This window comes from Bison bison, unplaced genomic scaffold (assembly GCF_000754665.1).
Source record: "Bison bison bison isolate TAMUID 2011002044 unplaced genomic scaffold, Bison_UMD1.0 scf7180017864482, whole genome shotgun sequence".
Taxonomy (NCBI): Eukaryota; Metazoa; Chordata; class Mammalia; order Artiodactyla; family Bovidae; genus Bison; species Bison bison.
The window spans coordinates 3,896,683-3,910,900 of record NW_011495042.1 but is presented as its reverse complement, the minus strand read 5'-3'; the positions used below and the strand labels follow the sequence as shown (position 1 = coordinate 3,910,900).

The following is a 14,218-nucleotide window of genomic DNA, read 5'->3' as shown; positions in this document are numbered from 1 at the left end:
ATGACTCACCTTGTGGCCGTGTTCTCAAAATGCATGCTGTGGGGGAGGGGCCTGGGGTCACTGTCTGAGTTTTAAGACACTTCCTTTCTCAAATTAGCAGCCTGCTAGTAGGTATGTAACTTCCTGCTAAAGGCTAGCAGGGGGGCACTCTTTCTGCCTGCTTCTGATGTCTATATGTCAGAAGTGTTCTCTATCTCTTTTATACTTTAATAAAACTTTATTACACAAAAGCTCTGAGCGATCAAGCCTTGTCTGCTTTTGAACTGTGGTGTTAGAGAAGACTCTTGAGAGTCCCTTGGACTGCAAGGATATCAAACCAGTCTATCCTAAAGGAAATCAAACCTGAATATTCATTGAAAGGACTGATGCTGAAGCTACAATACTTTGGTCATGTGACATGAAGATACAGCTCATTGGAAAAGACCTTGATGATAGAAGAAATTGAAAGCAAATGGAGAAGGGGGCAGCAGAGGATGAGATGGTTGGATAGTATCACTGAGTCAATGGACAGGAGTTTGAGCAAGCTCCAGGAGATGGTGATGGACAGGTAAGCATGACGTGCTGCAGTCCGTGCGGTTGCAGAGTTGGACACGACTGAGTGAGTGAACAGCAACAACACGTGACATATCCAGGATAGGAAAATCCACAGAGATAGAAGGGAGGTTAGTGGTCACCAGGACTGGAAGGAAGGAGGCGGCGGGAGTGAGGAGTGACAGCTCAGTGGGCACAAAGTTCCTTTTTGTGGGGATGAAAAGGTACTAAGCTCGACAGTGACAGTAGCAGGACTGTGAATGTACTAAAAGGCACTGAACTGGACATGCTGAGAGGGCGAACTCCACGGTACGTGACTTGTAAGTCAATGAAGCTGTTACTGAAAAGTGCATTCAGGGCTTCCCTGGTGGCTCAGTGGTAAAGAATCCATCTGCCAAAGCAGGAGACACGGGTTCAATCCCTGATTCGGGAAGATCCCACAGGCCATGGGGCAGCTAAGACCATGTGCCACAGCCACTGAGTCTGTGCTCTAGAGCCTGGGAGCCACAACTACTGAAGCCCGCGTGCCCTAGGGCCTGTGCTCGGCAACAAGAGAGGCCACCACAGTGAGAAGCCTGTGCACCGCAACGAAGAATAGCCCCCCTCACCACAACTAGAGAAAGCCTGTGCCAAGTATCACAGACCCGTGTGGCCAAACAGAAGCAAACAGTCTTTGATATCGGGTAACTCCAACTAAATGCTCAAGATCTGAGTAACATATTTTAGACTCCTGGCCTCTGAGACCTTTATTCCAAGGACACCCTGGCCCCCCTCTCCTGTTGCACTCCCCCACGCTTTCCCTGCCCAAATCTTTTCAGAGATAGCCTACTACTTATCCTATCCCAACTAACTGGAAAATCCGGTCCCTTCCAAGGAAAGCTTTTTTGTTGACATAGTTACTCCTCCAGGCAGAAGTAACAGTTCTCTCAGCACCTAATATGCAAATGTTGAAGGCGTTTTTGCTGACACTAGAGTTCAGTAGTCGCGTCTCTGCTGCGCACACTGTGAGCTCGTCTTCCTAAGTTTTGTATTCGGTTACGAGCACAGTGCCCTGCTAGTGAGTTTTCAAAAGATGTTCAGTAAAGGCTTTCTTTTTTTGCAAAACTAGCATTTGTACAAATATTTTATAAACAATGTATAAAATGATACTGTCACATATAATTATCTGGTTGAATCTTGCAACTTCGATGTTGATGAATGAAACCAGTGAGTCCAAGAAGAGAATTAACTGGGCATTCCTCATCGCATTGCTTCCCTGGTGGCTCAGAGGGTAAAGCATCTGCCTGCAATGTGGGAGACCCTGGGTTCAATTCCTGGGTCGGGAAGATCCCCTGGAGAAGGAAATGGCAGTCCACTCCAGTACTCTTGCCTGGAAAATCCCATGGATGGAGGAGCCTGGTAGGCTACAGTCCATGGGGTCGCAAAGAGTCAGACACGACTGAGCGACTTCACTTTCTTTCTTTCTTCCATTGCATCGCTAAAACAAGTTGGGACTTTTCCATATGGGATGCAGAAGTCTGTGTCTTTATTACTGAATATCTGTAAATGTACTGAGAGACCACTGTGCACATCAGCACACGACCTTTACGCAGGTATGTGGATATCTTTTGATATTCATATTTATTCACACACACCTTTTTCACAGTCAAGTAGAACAACATAGGCAAGACAATGATTCTTGTTGCCAGGAGGTCTCCTGGTAAGCATTCTTTTTTGAAAAACATAGTCCTATTTCGACTTTTTGAAGAAAAAGAATAACCCTTTTCTAAGATAAGGGTTGCAAACTCCAATACCAGTAAGAGTCATCAACTGAAAAGCATCTTCAAAACAGAGCACCGTCACTTAAGAATATCTTTCGGGCAAGAAAGCAACAGCAGTGTTCGTCTCCACGAAGGGAACCGGGTGGTGAGGGACAGGTGGGGAGGAAGGTTTCCTTCCCACACAGTCTTTTTATGCCTTTAAAACCTTGTATCAAGCACATTATTTAATCTATAAAATTGGCTTTTTGGCTCCAGCTAAATATCACTATTAAGGAATGCAGGCCTGGGGTTGCCAGATCGGATCTTTCAAAGAAGTTGGAAATGGGGAAACTCACATTTTTATGTAAAACTCATAATTTTTAAAATGTTGGCTTCATTCAGAATTTAACGCGTGGGAAGCCAAACAAAACACACGTGTAAGCCGTGTCTGGTCCCAGGCCCGCCAGGTTACCACCTCTAATCTAAAACCTATGTGCGGCTATGACTGCAAAACTAGAAACGTACTTTACTGGAGGAAAACTTCAGAAAGAAAACTCAGCCTGTGGATGAGGTCACTCCCCCTTCCTGCACTACCATCTCTCTGCTGTTGCTTTCTTAAACTGCTCCTTCTCCTTCTGGGTCTTCGAAAAGGCAACTGATGTTTGACCAACTAAAGTGCAAAACAAGCCAGGTTTGATCAACGAATATACCCTTTATCCTAGCATCCGGTCTGTTTCTAAAGAGTGAAACATGGTAGGCGGCAGCGATGGGGTCGATATCAAGTTGCAATTCTTCTAGGCAACCAAAGAGAAGTATGTGAATTATTTCTAGGTGGGTGGAAAAATTCCCCCGCCAACTAGTCACACGCCAGTAGTCCCTCACCATCAGCCCTGCTCAGGAGACGAAGTGCAGCCTTGATCAACCTAACATTCTGAACCTTCCCTGGGAAGCCAATCACAGCGCTGGGGAAAATCTCACCGTCTCTTAAAGGCCTGCAGAGATGCCAGTCATCTGCTGAGAATGAGGCTAAGAGATCTGTGGGGGCCTGATCACAGGTCACAAGTGGGAGACTGCATCTGCTGGACGCCCAGAGGACAGCGGGGCAAGACGAAGAAGAATCACTCTCAGTTCCACGACAAGCACTAGAGAAGTGCCATCACGCCTCATGGTGAGGTGAAAACGCTTACTTCCATCTGCTGGGAGCTTCGGGAGATTTCATTTGGGTATTTCTGTGTGGTATTCCTACACTCGGTGATAGGTCCACTCTTATAAACAGCAGTCTTCACCACTAGCTAGTCCAGTGTTGGGCTGGCCCACCATTCACTACCCCTGGGGCCTCCCCCAGTAGTGAGGATACACAACCCCAGACGGTAATCAATGAGCAGGACTAGGGGCTGATGGTAACTCTGCCAACGTCCTACTCCCAAAGGACATAGACGCCCAAGTGTTTCTTATGTTACTTGAGGAAATGCTATGACAGGCCAGGTTTTCCTAAGAGCTTCTTTACCTAGGTTACTGTGGGAGAGGGCTGAGTCAGGGCGATGTGTTGATTTAATCTCATTCATCCATCTTGAGGGATTCCCTGGTAGCTCAGACGGTAAAGAATTCCCCTGCAATGCAAGAGACCTCGGTTCAATCTCTGCGTCAGGAAGATCCCCTGGAGAAGGGAATGGCAACCCACTCCAGTATTCTTGCCTGGAGAATCCCATGGACAGAGGAGCCTGGCGGGCTACAGTCTATGGGCTTACAGAGTCGGACACGACTAAGCGACTAAGCATCCACCTTGAGGAACTGTTTTGCCAAGGGACCAGGCAGTGCCACACATACACAGCATACTATTTTCTGAGAACAGCGAACATTTGGAAAAGCAAAATGATCATCCACCCTGTAATCCCAGTCTTTAAAAAACAAACAAACCACGACTGTAGCAACCCAGGAAATTAAGATTTGCAAAATATTCTAAACGGCAAGCAAAACAAAACTCTCTTAGGTTGTAACTGAGAAGGCAACCTCATGGTGGGCTTCAATGGCCCAAGAGGACGGATTCGCTTGTGAAATAAAAACCAGGCGTGTTCTTGCTGAACGTGGCCAGAGTCCAGTGTCTTCCCTGACTTGCATTTTGATGTATGGCCATCACAGCCAACTCTGCACTGGCCACAGGCATGCTGCCCGATAGAAAGAACGTGGATGCTTGGAAATCAATAGCCCGCAGTTTCTTCATCAGCAGTTTTGTGCATTTGGCACCCACCACACAACAACCTGCACACAGCAGCATCCAGCAACTGCAAACGGCTCGTTTACTCACGACCAGCAGACTGACTTAGCAATTTGGTTCTAAGGAAAACATTCATAATTAACCACTTCCTTCCTTTTCTGTAAATCTGAATATCAAACAGGCTTTAGACACATCTGTCTTCTGAACAAGATCTTTGTCTTAAGTCTTACCTCAGCAGCCTGGGTCTCTTGATGCAGCAACGTAAGACCGGTCAAGTCTTCTAAGAAGGAATGTGAAGAATTAAACACCTTCGCCAGGAAATTAAATCCTTCTCGTTCATACTGATCGAGAACCTGTAAAGACATTTATGAGTGAAAGTGTTAAGTTACTCAGTCATGTCCGACTCTTTTTACCCCATGGACTACAGCCCTCCAGGCTCCTCTGTCCAAGGAATTCTCCAAGCAAGAATACTGGAATGAGTAGCCATTCCCTTCTCCAGGAAATCTTCCTGACCCAGGGATTGAACCGGGGTCTCCCGCACTGCATGTGGATTCTTTACTGTCTGAGCCACCATGGAAGTATATTAGATATATGTTAAGGGGGAGGTAGGATTTAAATGCATATTAAAAGATTTTTACTTCTAATAATCACCTGTCAAAAAATGGAACTAAAACAAGAATTAAAAATTAAATATGGGAAAAATCAATCTGTTAGGCAAACAACTGTGAGGGTTTAGTATTTATCATTTTCCCTTTCTTAGAAAGAACGACAATACCATCTTCCAATTCAGATGACAGTGTTTCTCAGACAAAATAAGTTACATGCAAATTCACTAAAAATTCTAGAAGAGTAGAGGTTGCTGATTCTAAAGTTCACTTTTTAGGAGAAAAGTAATAGGCAATTATTTCCTTGTGTATTGACAGATGAATGGATAAAGAAATTGTGGTACATATATACCATGGAATACTAGCCATAAAAGGGTATGAATTTGAGTCAGTTGGAAACGGGTGGATGAACCTAGAGCTTGTTATACAGAGTGAAGTAAGTGAGAAAGAGGAAAAACAAATACTGTATATTAACGCATATCCATGAAATCTAGAAAAATGGCACTGATGACCCTATTTGCAGGGCAGGAATAGAGACACAGACGTCAAGACTGGACTGACGGACACAGCAGGGGAAGGAGAGGGTGGGACAAATGGAGAGCGTAGCACTGCCTGTATCCACCACCGTGTGTAACAGAGACGGCAGCGGGGAGCTGCTGCGAGACACAGAAAGGGCAGCTGTGCTCTGCGACGGCCCAGGGGGGCGGGCGAGGCTGCTGCTGAGAGGGAGGCTCAAGAGGCAGGCGGCTCCTGTATATTTACAGCAGATTCACGCTGCTGTAGGGCAGAAACACAACGCTGTAAAGCAATTATCCTCAATTGAAAATAGATTAATAGAAGAACAAACAAAACTATAGGCAAGAGAAGAGCCAAGAAAAAAAAATTTTAAGGATAAAGGGAAAGGAAGGGACCAAAGGTGGGAAATGAGACCCACCAGTTAGTCAAATGCATTAAAAATGATTTTTTTAATGTAAAAATGAATTTCATCAGCATATCACAAAAAAGTTGCCCAAACAGCCAATAAACATATGAAAAGTTGCTCAACATTACAAGTGACAGCTAAAAACCACAATGAACGGCTACTTTATAGCTACCAGAGCGGCTAAGATGAACAAGACGGAAAATACCAAGTACTCACAAGGGTATGGAACAACCACTGTTCTCATGGGAAGACAAAATAACCACCTTAGGTGTTTAATATTTATATGCCCTATGACCAAGAGATTCTTAAAGAAGGCTGAGTGCCGAAGAATCAGTGCTTTTGAACTGCAGTGTTGGAGAAGACTCTTGAGAGTCCCTTGGACTGCAAGATCAAACCAGTCCATCCTAAAGGAAATCAGTCCTGAATATTCACTGGAAGGACTGATGCTGAAGCTGAAGTTCCAACACTTTGGCCACCTGATGCGAAGAGCTGACTCATTTGAAAAGACCCTGATGCTGGGAAAGACTGAAGGCAGGAGGAGAAGGGGACGACAGAGGATGAGACGGTTGGATGGCATCACCGACTCAATGGATATGAGTTTGAGTAAGCTCTGGGAGATGGTGAAGGACAGGGAAGCCTGGTGTGTCCATGGGGTCACAAAGAGTCGAACATGACTGAGTGACTGAACAATACCAACAAACAAAAAAATGTGCACAGAGGCGCATCAGAAGAGCGGAACAAAAGTGTCCAAGCAGCACCATTCACGACAGCGCCAACAAGGAACTACTCCAGTGTCCGTCAACAGTAGGCTGAATTAACAAACTGTGGCTTATTCACGCAATGGAATAACACACAGACATGCAAATGTACGACGACTACAAGCAACAATATAGATGATTCTCACAAACTACGTTAAACAAAAGAAGGGAGAAGCGGTGTGCACTACAGGATTACAACAATGTAAAGTGTTTTAAAAAGTGAACCTGTGCTGTTAGAAGTCAGGAGTGTGGTTGTGCAGTGAGGGACTGGAACTGGAAGAGGGCACAGGGGAGGGCCTGAGGTGCTGGTAACTTTTTCTTTTATCTGGGTTCTGGTTACAAAGATACACCTGTGAAAAACCATCAAGCACTTTTTCATATATACATTGTCCTTTGATCAAAAGATCAAAAGAAGGACTTCCCTGGTAACGCAGTAGATAAAAACCTGCCTGCCAGTGCAGGGGACAAGGGTTTGATCCCTGGTCCAAGAAGGCTCCACATGACACAGAGCAGCTAGGCCTGTGGACCACAGCTGTGAACCTGCGCGCCCCAGCTGCTGAGCCCTCGTGCCCTGGAGCCTCTGCAGCAAGAGCAGCCGGCACAACGAGAAGCCCCCGTTCGCGGCAGCTAGTGAAAGCGCACACAAAGCCACAGAGACCCAGCGCAGCCAAAAGCAAAGGAATTAGCTAATTTTAAAAAATATCAAAAGATACAAGATCGGTAGTCTTTTGAGGAGAACAATATAAGAACATGACTGCTTAAAAGTGATTAGCACACTTAGGAATTCAATGATCACTGTGAATTACAGAAGGCACACGGTGAATCAGAGCCTTGGAAATTCTCTCAAAACTCAGAGTAAATAAAGAGACGACTGCTTCAGATACACAGCAGACACTGATGATACATCCCGGAAATCAACACATGAACGGAAAGGCTGGAAAAGCAATGACACAAAATACAGAGAAAAGAATTCTTAAAAAATGTCTCCATGCAGAAATGAAAATGTAGAAGCCCTTCAATCCAGCAATTCCACTTCAAAGACTTGTCAAAGAATTTTTGCTGTTGTTGAGGCTTGCAGACTTGTGATCCCCTCCCCGCTTCCAATATTCTTTAATACTGAGAGGGTAACAGGCAGGAAGGCCAAGGGTCTCCAAATGGAGAAGACAGGCTGCAAGCGTCAGACATGTTTTCTCTCTCTCTCAAGCGGCAGGAGGAAACAAACTACTAGTGTTATATTTTCCCTTCTCTATACAAATTTAAAGAGACGTTTCTCTTCAAATTCTGTGTTGCCATGACGACACCTGGTTCCACCTGAACTTAACTTTTCTCAAACCTCGAGCTAACCAATATATTTTTCTTATGGATATGTTTGTCTTAAGCTATGTTAACAAACTATGTATTTACCCTAGACTCTGTCTTTAAGTAGGTTGCAAACCAGTATGCAAACAAACCAGCATGTTTTACTCACGCAAATCTTCTCTTAAGCTATGTTAATGAGACTGTATTTGCTTGGAAACCTACCTTTCTTCAAGATTCACGTCAGCCGTGACAACTCACCTTGTGCCCAGGTTACCTCAAAATGCATGCTGTGGGTGAGGGGCCTGGTGCCATTGTCTGGGTTTTGAGGCATTTCCTTTTTCTAATTAGCAGACTGCTAGTAGCTATATAACATCCTGCTAAAGACTAGCAGGGGGCACTCCTTCTGCCCGCTTCTGATGTCTATGTCCGAAGCTTTCTTTATCTCTTTCATACTTTCAGTTAAAACTTTATTACACAAAAGCTCTGAGCAATCAAGTCTCGTCACTGGCCCCAGACTGAGTTCTCCTCTGGAGCCCAAGTATCCCGGCGTTTTTCGTGGTTCAGCAACAACCTTTCAATATTTAGCTATTTTTTTTTATAAGGTGAATATTGTAAAGAAAATCTGACGATGAGCATGTTGACTCTTCAGTGGCATGCCCACCCCATCCCCACTTAAATCCTGCTTGTCGTTGGTCAGTCGCTCAGTCGTGTCCGACTCTTTTTGGCCCCATGGACTGTAGCCCACCAGCCTTCTCTGTGCATGAGATTTTCCAACCAAGAATACTACAGTGGGTTGCCATTTCCTTCTCCAATATTTTACTTGCATGGGCACAAAGGCTGAGGTGCAAGGATACTCACAGGAACACCATTTGCAACAACAAAAGATTCGAAATAACCACCCCTTTAAAGGTGCTGACTAACTAAACTGCAGTATATTTACGGTCAAAGACATAATCAGGATGCATTAAAAGAATGAGGCATTTCTACAGTACTGATATAAACTGACTTCCAAGACAGAAATGTATTAAAAAGCAATATCCAGAGTATGAATCTAGTACTGATGCTTTTAAAATAAAGGTGGTGGAGAGGAAGCAAGGGAAATGCACATATGCAGGGGCTTGTTTCTGCATATAGTATCCCTGAAGAACAGACACACAAACACACACACACACGCCTGACAACAAGTAGTTGCCTTTGTATATTCTTTTACACTACTCAAGTGTTTTTAAACCATGTACACATATTACCTATTCATATAATATCATAAATCTCAAAAAATTTTTTTTTTCCTTTGGTGCCAGAGAAAGGTCTTAAAAGAAAAGGATGAAGAACTCTAATGTCCTGATGAGGCAGTTGGAACTGGAGGGGAGCAGTGGCTCCTCGTGGGCACAGCAAGTGTGTAGGTAGGGACCAGGGAAGTGGCCGCAGTGCTAAGTTAAGGAGAACAGGGAGCTGGGTGCTGGGGAGCTCTAGGGTCTGGACAGTAAGGTCCAGGGAGGGCCAGTCAGCTCTGGGGTCAGGTGGTGAGGTCATCTGCTGCCAGAGAAGGGGATGTGGTGGGCCATGGAGCTGGAGGAGGGTAGTGATGGTCTGGGACAGCAGGGTGGAGAATGGGAGAGGGGCAGGTGGTTAGTGGTGCACAAAAGTACTGACAACCTAAAACCCCCATTCAGGACAAAAATTATCTTTCTCCCCAAACTCAAATTTAACAATCCATCAAAGCTTGGGGACTGGCCAGAAAGGGTCAAATAATTTGAGGCGCTAGTGAGTAATTAAAAGACAGTTGCTTCTTGGAAGGAAAGCTATGACAAACCTAGATAGCATATTAAAAAGCAGAGACATCACTTTGCCGACAAAAGTTTATATAGTCAAAGCTGTAGTTTTTCCAGTAGTCATGTACAGATGTGAGAGTTGAACCTAAAGAAGGTTGAGTATTGAAGAATTGATACTTTTGAACTGTGGTGCTTGAGAAGACTCTTGAGAGTCTCTTGGACAACAAGGAGATCAAACCAGTCAATCCTACAGGAAATCAGTCCTGAAAATTCACTGGAAGGACTGATGCCGAAGCTGAAGCTCCAATACTTTGGCCACCTGATGAGAAGAGCCGACTCATTAAAAAACTCCCTGATACTGGCAAAGATTGAGGGCAGGAGGAGAAAGGGTTGACAGAGGATGAGATGGTTGGATGGCGACACCGATTTAATGGAGATGAGTTTCAGCAAACTCTGGGAAATGGTGAAGGACAAGGAAGCCTGGCTTGCTGCAGTCCGTGGGGTCGCAAAGAGTTGGACACGACTGAACGACAGGAGTGAGTAGTCATGAAGGGGTCTGAGGCTGTTGAGCACAGACCTGCAGGCGGGAGGCACGGAGAAGCGGAATCCTGGAGAGGTGGAGGAGCAGGGGGTGACTCTTACATGCCAAGGCATCAACAAAGTGCAGTCTTTGGCCGATTAGCCACAGGAAATTAATTTGACAACCCAATGCCTGGATAAAAAAGCATTTAATAACTGAATTCCTCAGTAATTACGAGATTCCTTACAAACCAGAATGTTATCTCAGGAAAAATGTGCATAGAAATTAGGTGACCCTTTTCAAACTGCCAAGAGCTCTGTGTTTAATGACCATCCCATTTTTGTTTTTTAAGAGAGATGACATTAATATTGCGATTTTTTATTTTTTAATTGACACATAGTTCATTTATAATGTTGTGTTAGTTTCAGATATACAGCAGAGTGAGTGGTTCATACGTATCTATTCTTCTTCAGATTCTTTTTGCTTATAGGTTATTACAGAATACTGAGTGGAATTCCCTGCACTATATACAATAGGTCCTTGTTGGTCATCTATTTTATATATAGTAGCTCGTACATGTTAATCCCAAACTTCTAATTTATCCATACCCCCGTTACCATAATCATAAGTTTTCTCTGTTAATCATAAGTCTTCTCTGTCTGTGGAAGTCTATTTTGTAAATAAGTTCATTTGTATCTTTATTTTTTTAGATTCCACATATACGCAATATCATATGACATTTGTCTTTCTCTGTCTCCCTTCACTTAGTATGATCATCTCTAGGTCCATCCAAGTGATCACTTATTTCTGAGTGAACTATTCAACTCATTAAGCAGCTTCTTTGTGCCAGGTTTCCAGTAAGGCCAAAAAAAAAAAAAAAGACATGGGAATGAAAAATGGACAAAAACTTTGATAAAAAAAATTTGGAGTAACTCCAGAGATGACTCTTTGTTGGATCTTAATTAAACCTGGAGATTTCAAGCCTGTGTTTCCACAGATAATTTTGTAGTGCTATAAATCTGGACGAAGTGGAAAAAACGAATGGCCAGGGTAGAATGAGTGAAGGCCTTCCCCATAATCAGGATGTACAGAAAGTTTGATGCTGAAACATTATTAATAGCTCTGGCTTGAAAAATATGTGGAAAAACTTAACCCTCCAGGGGCATATTTAATCATGCAAGAGTTTTCCAGTATTCCCTTTATGTGCTGGGAAGTTAATCTGTGTTACGAGTATAAGCAGCTTATAAAATGTAGGAGGATTTTTTTCCTCCTCCACAAACAGCTCAATCTTAAAGGAGAAAAAAATGTGTTTTAAATTATCAAAAAAAAAAGAGAGACAGAAAAAAAGTATCACAATGAATTTGAGCACTGCAACAACCTGTCATAAAACATAAAACATATAATACCTCTTAAGTAAATTATATAATATGTGGTCTTATACACATTACATTTTGGAAGGTTATAAGTATTCTAAAGATACTAGGTTATAAGTATTCTAAAGGTTGTAAGTATTCTAAAGATTATAAGTTTATAAGTATTCTAAAAGGTTATAAGGTTATAAGTATAAGAAGGTTATAAGTATTCTAAAGATTCTAAAGTTTTTTTTCAAGATCTTTCTGTGTTGTTGGGTGTTGTCATTATAGACTGCCTGAACCGGCTAAGTCTGCTCCTGCCCCTAAAAAGGGCTCTGAAAAAGCTGTGACCAAGGCCCAGAAGAAGGACAGCAAGAAGCGCAAGCGCAGCCGCAAGGAGAGCTACTCCATGTACGTGTACAAGGCGCTGAAGCAAGTCCATCTGGACACTGGCATCTCCTCCAAGGCCATGGGCATCATGAACTCCTTCGTCAACGACGTTTTCGAGCGCATCACTGGCGAGGCATCGTGCCTTGCGCATTACAACAAGCGCTTGACTATCACATACAGGGAGATCCAGACCGCCGTGCGCTTGCTGCTACCTGGGGAGCTGGCCAAGCACGCCGTGTCCGAGGGCACTAAGGCTGTCACAAAGTATACCAGCTCCAAGTAAATATAACACGCCTAGCCGCTGTTAACGGAGAACGCAATGGCACCCCACTCCAGTACTCTTGCCTGGAAAATCCCATGGACGGAGGGCCTGGTGGGCTGTAGTCCATGGGGTCACTAAGAGTTGGACACAACTGAGCGACTTCATTCTTTCACTTTCTAAAGATACTAGGAGAGTTTGCTAAGTAGAGAAATAACAACTCCTTTAAAGATATGGATCCTTTCCTGATGGACACAATTTTCCTTACTTAACTACGGCAACCCACCCCCGTATTCTTGCTGGGAAATCTCATGGACAGAGGAGCCTGATGGGCTACAGTCAGTGGGGTCACCAAGAGTCGGACACAACTGAACAACAAGGCTATGCCGCTCCCCACGGCACGCTGAATTGCCACCGGGACTGAAGAAAACACTCTGCCTCACTGTCTTGGTAATAGGGAGCTGATCGTTTTTAAATATCAACCAGATGGTTGGTAACTTTGTCTCTATTTCTGTATATGTCAGTGATATAAACCAGATAATGGATAAGAAAACAGCTTCCTATGGAAATGCAGCTATCATCTTAACTAAATCAGTTGCTGTTAACTTCCTCTGTTTAGATACAGGCTTTACAATGTCAAAACTTTAAAAAGGAGGACAGTTCTGAGTTCAAGATACATAATAGCAGGGGATGATTTATGGGTGCAAGAGTGAGAGGTACAAACGATTCAGTACAAGACCGGTTACAAGGACATATTGTACAACATGGGAGATACAGCCAACATTTTGCAATAATTGCAAATAGAGTACAACCTTTCAAAGATGTATAAAAATTTTTAAAAAGTGAGTCTGAAAAGATAAAAAAGTCTGAAATGAGATTTTAAGGTTAACTAGTTCTTTCCTGTAAACTGATCTAATTTCATAATGTAAATAAAAATAGAAACAAAGTTAAGAAAACATACCAGTATGTCAAAAACTAGAGCTGCCGGGAGCCAGCGTGAGGAACTCCGCCCGTGGCAAAGGTCATGAGGAAGGAGGCTCGGCATACGCAAAGGTGGGATCGAGCCTCAGGAGTCCCCCTGGAAGTTCTCCAGCATCTACCCCCAAAACCAGAGTCTGCCTACTTTCTGCTTTGTGCTCTCACCTACACCTCTGACTTTACGGGGGGCTGTCCCCCACTACCTCTCTCTGAAAAAAGAGTTAACTTACAGCTCCAGTTGATAAAGTTGGTGGGCGTGATAAGAGTGTTTTAACCTACAAACTCCTCTGAAGGTTATTCTGGCCACATGTGATTGTTCACAGCCTCCCAACCGTGAGAGGCATGAGATGTTCTAAACTGTCTAAATACAGATTCCTTTGAGCAGTTAAAAGATTGATTAGAAATTGTATTGGTGAAGGGTTTTTCACTTGTTGGGCCAATGTTTGCTGCTAAGTTTCCATATCCCTTACCTGCTGTGTCCCTGGTAGTGTATTGATTAATATAATTGGTGTAAGTAGTAGCTTTAATGTTTGTAACCTTGGATCCTTGAGTTAATTCTTTTTCTTGTTATAGCCCACCACACCTTTGCCCTATAGGAATGCAACTTTATCTAATGCTTTTGGAGGGTGGCGCCTGACTAATCACCTTTAGAGAAAAATAAGTTTTCTGAAGAAAGGGTCTTAAAATGTTAACAGGCCTCTGGGCCAGAAGATGATGCAAATCACCTAAACTTTTGCATATGATAAGTTTGCAGGAAGAAAGCCTGGCTTACTGCATGACTCTACCCCTTCCCCCATTATCCTCTATGCATAACTTAAGGTATAAAAACTACTTTGGAAAATAAAGTGCGGGCCTTGTTCACCGAAGCTTGGTCTCCC

General features: G+C 43.6%; 1 protein-coding gene across 4 annotated transcripts in view; it reads right to left on the bottom strand.

Annotated features, from left to right (window-relative positions):
- ATG7 (autophagy related 7) overlaps window positions 1–14,218 on the bottom strand; it is a 196,450-nt gene that overhangs the window by 39,942 nt on the left and 142,290 nt on the right. For 3 of the 4 annotated variants that reach the window (XM_010862435.1, XM_010862436.1, XM_010862438.1), the window contains exon 18: window positions 4,716–4,838. In XM_010862435.1, coding sequence (XP_010860737.1) covers window positions 4,716–4,838 — 123 coding nt within the window. Of the gene's footprint in view, window positions 1–1,971; window positions 3,881–4,715; window positions 4,839–14,218 lie in introns of those variants that run through there. The other variant, XM_010862434.1, reaches the window with a different exon arrangement.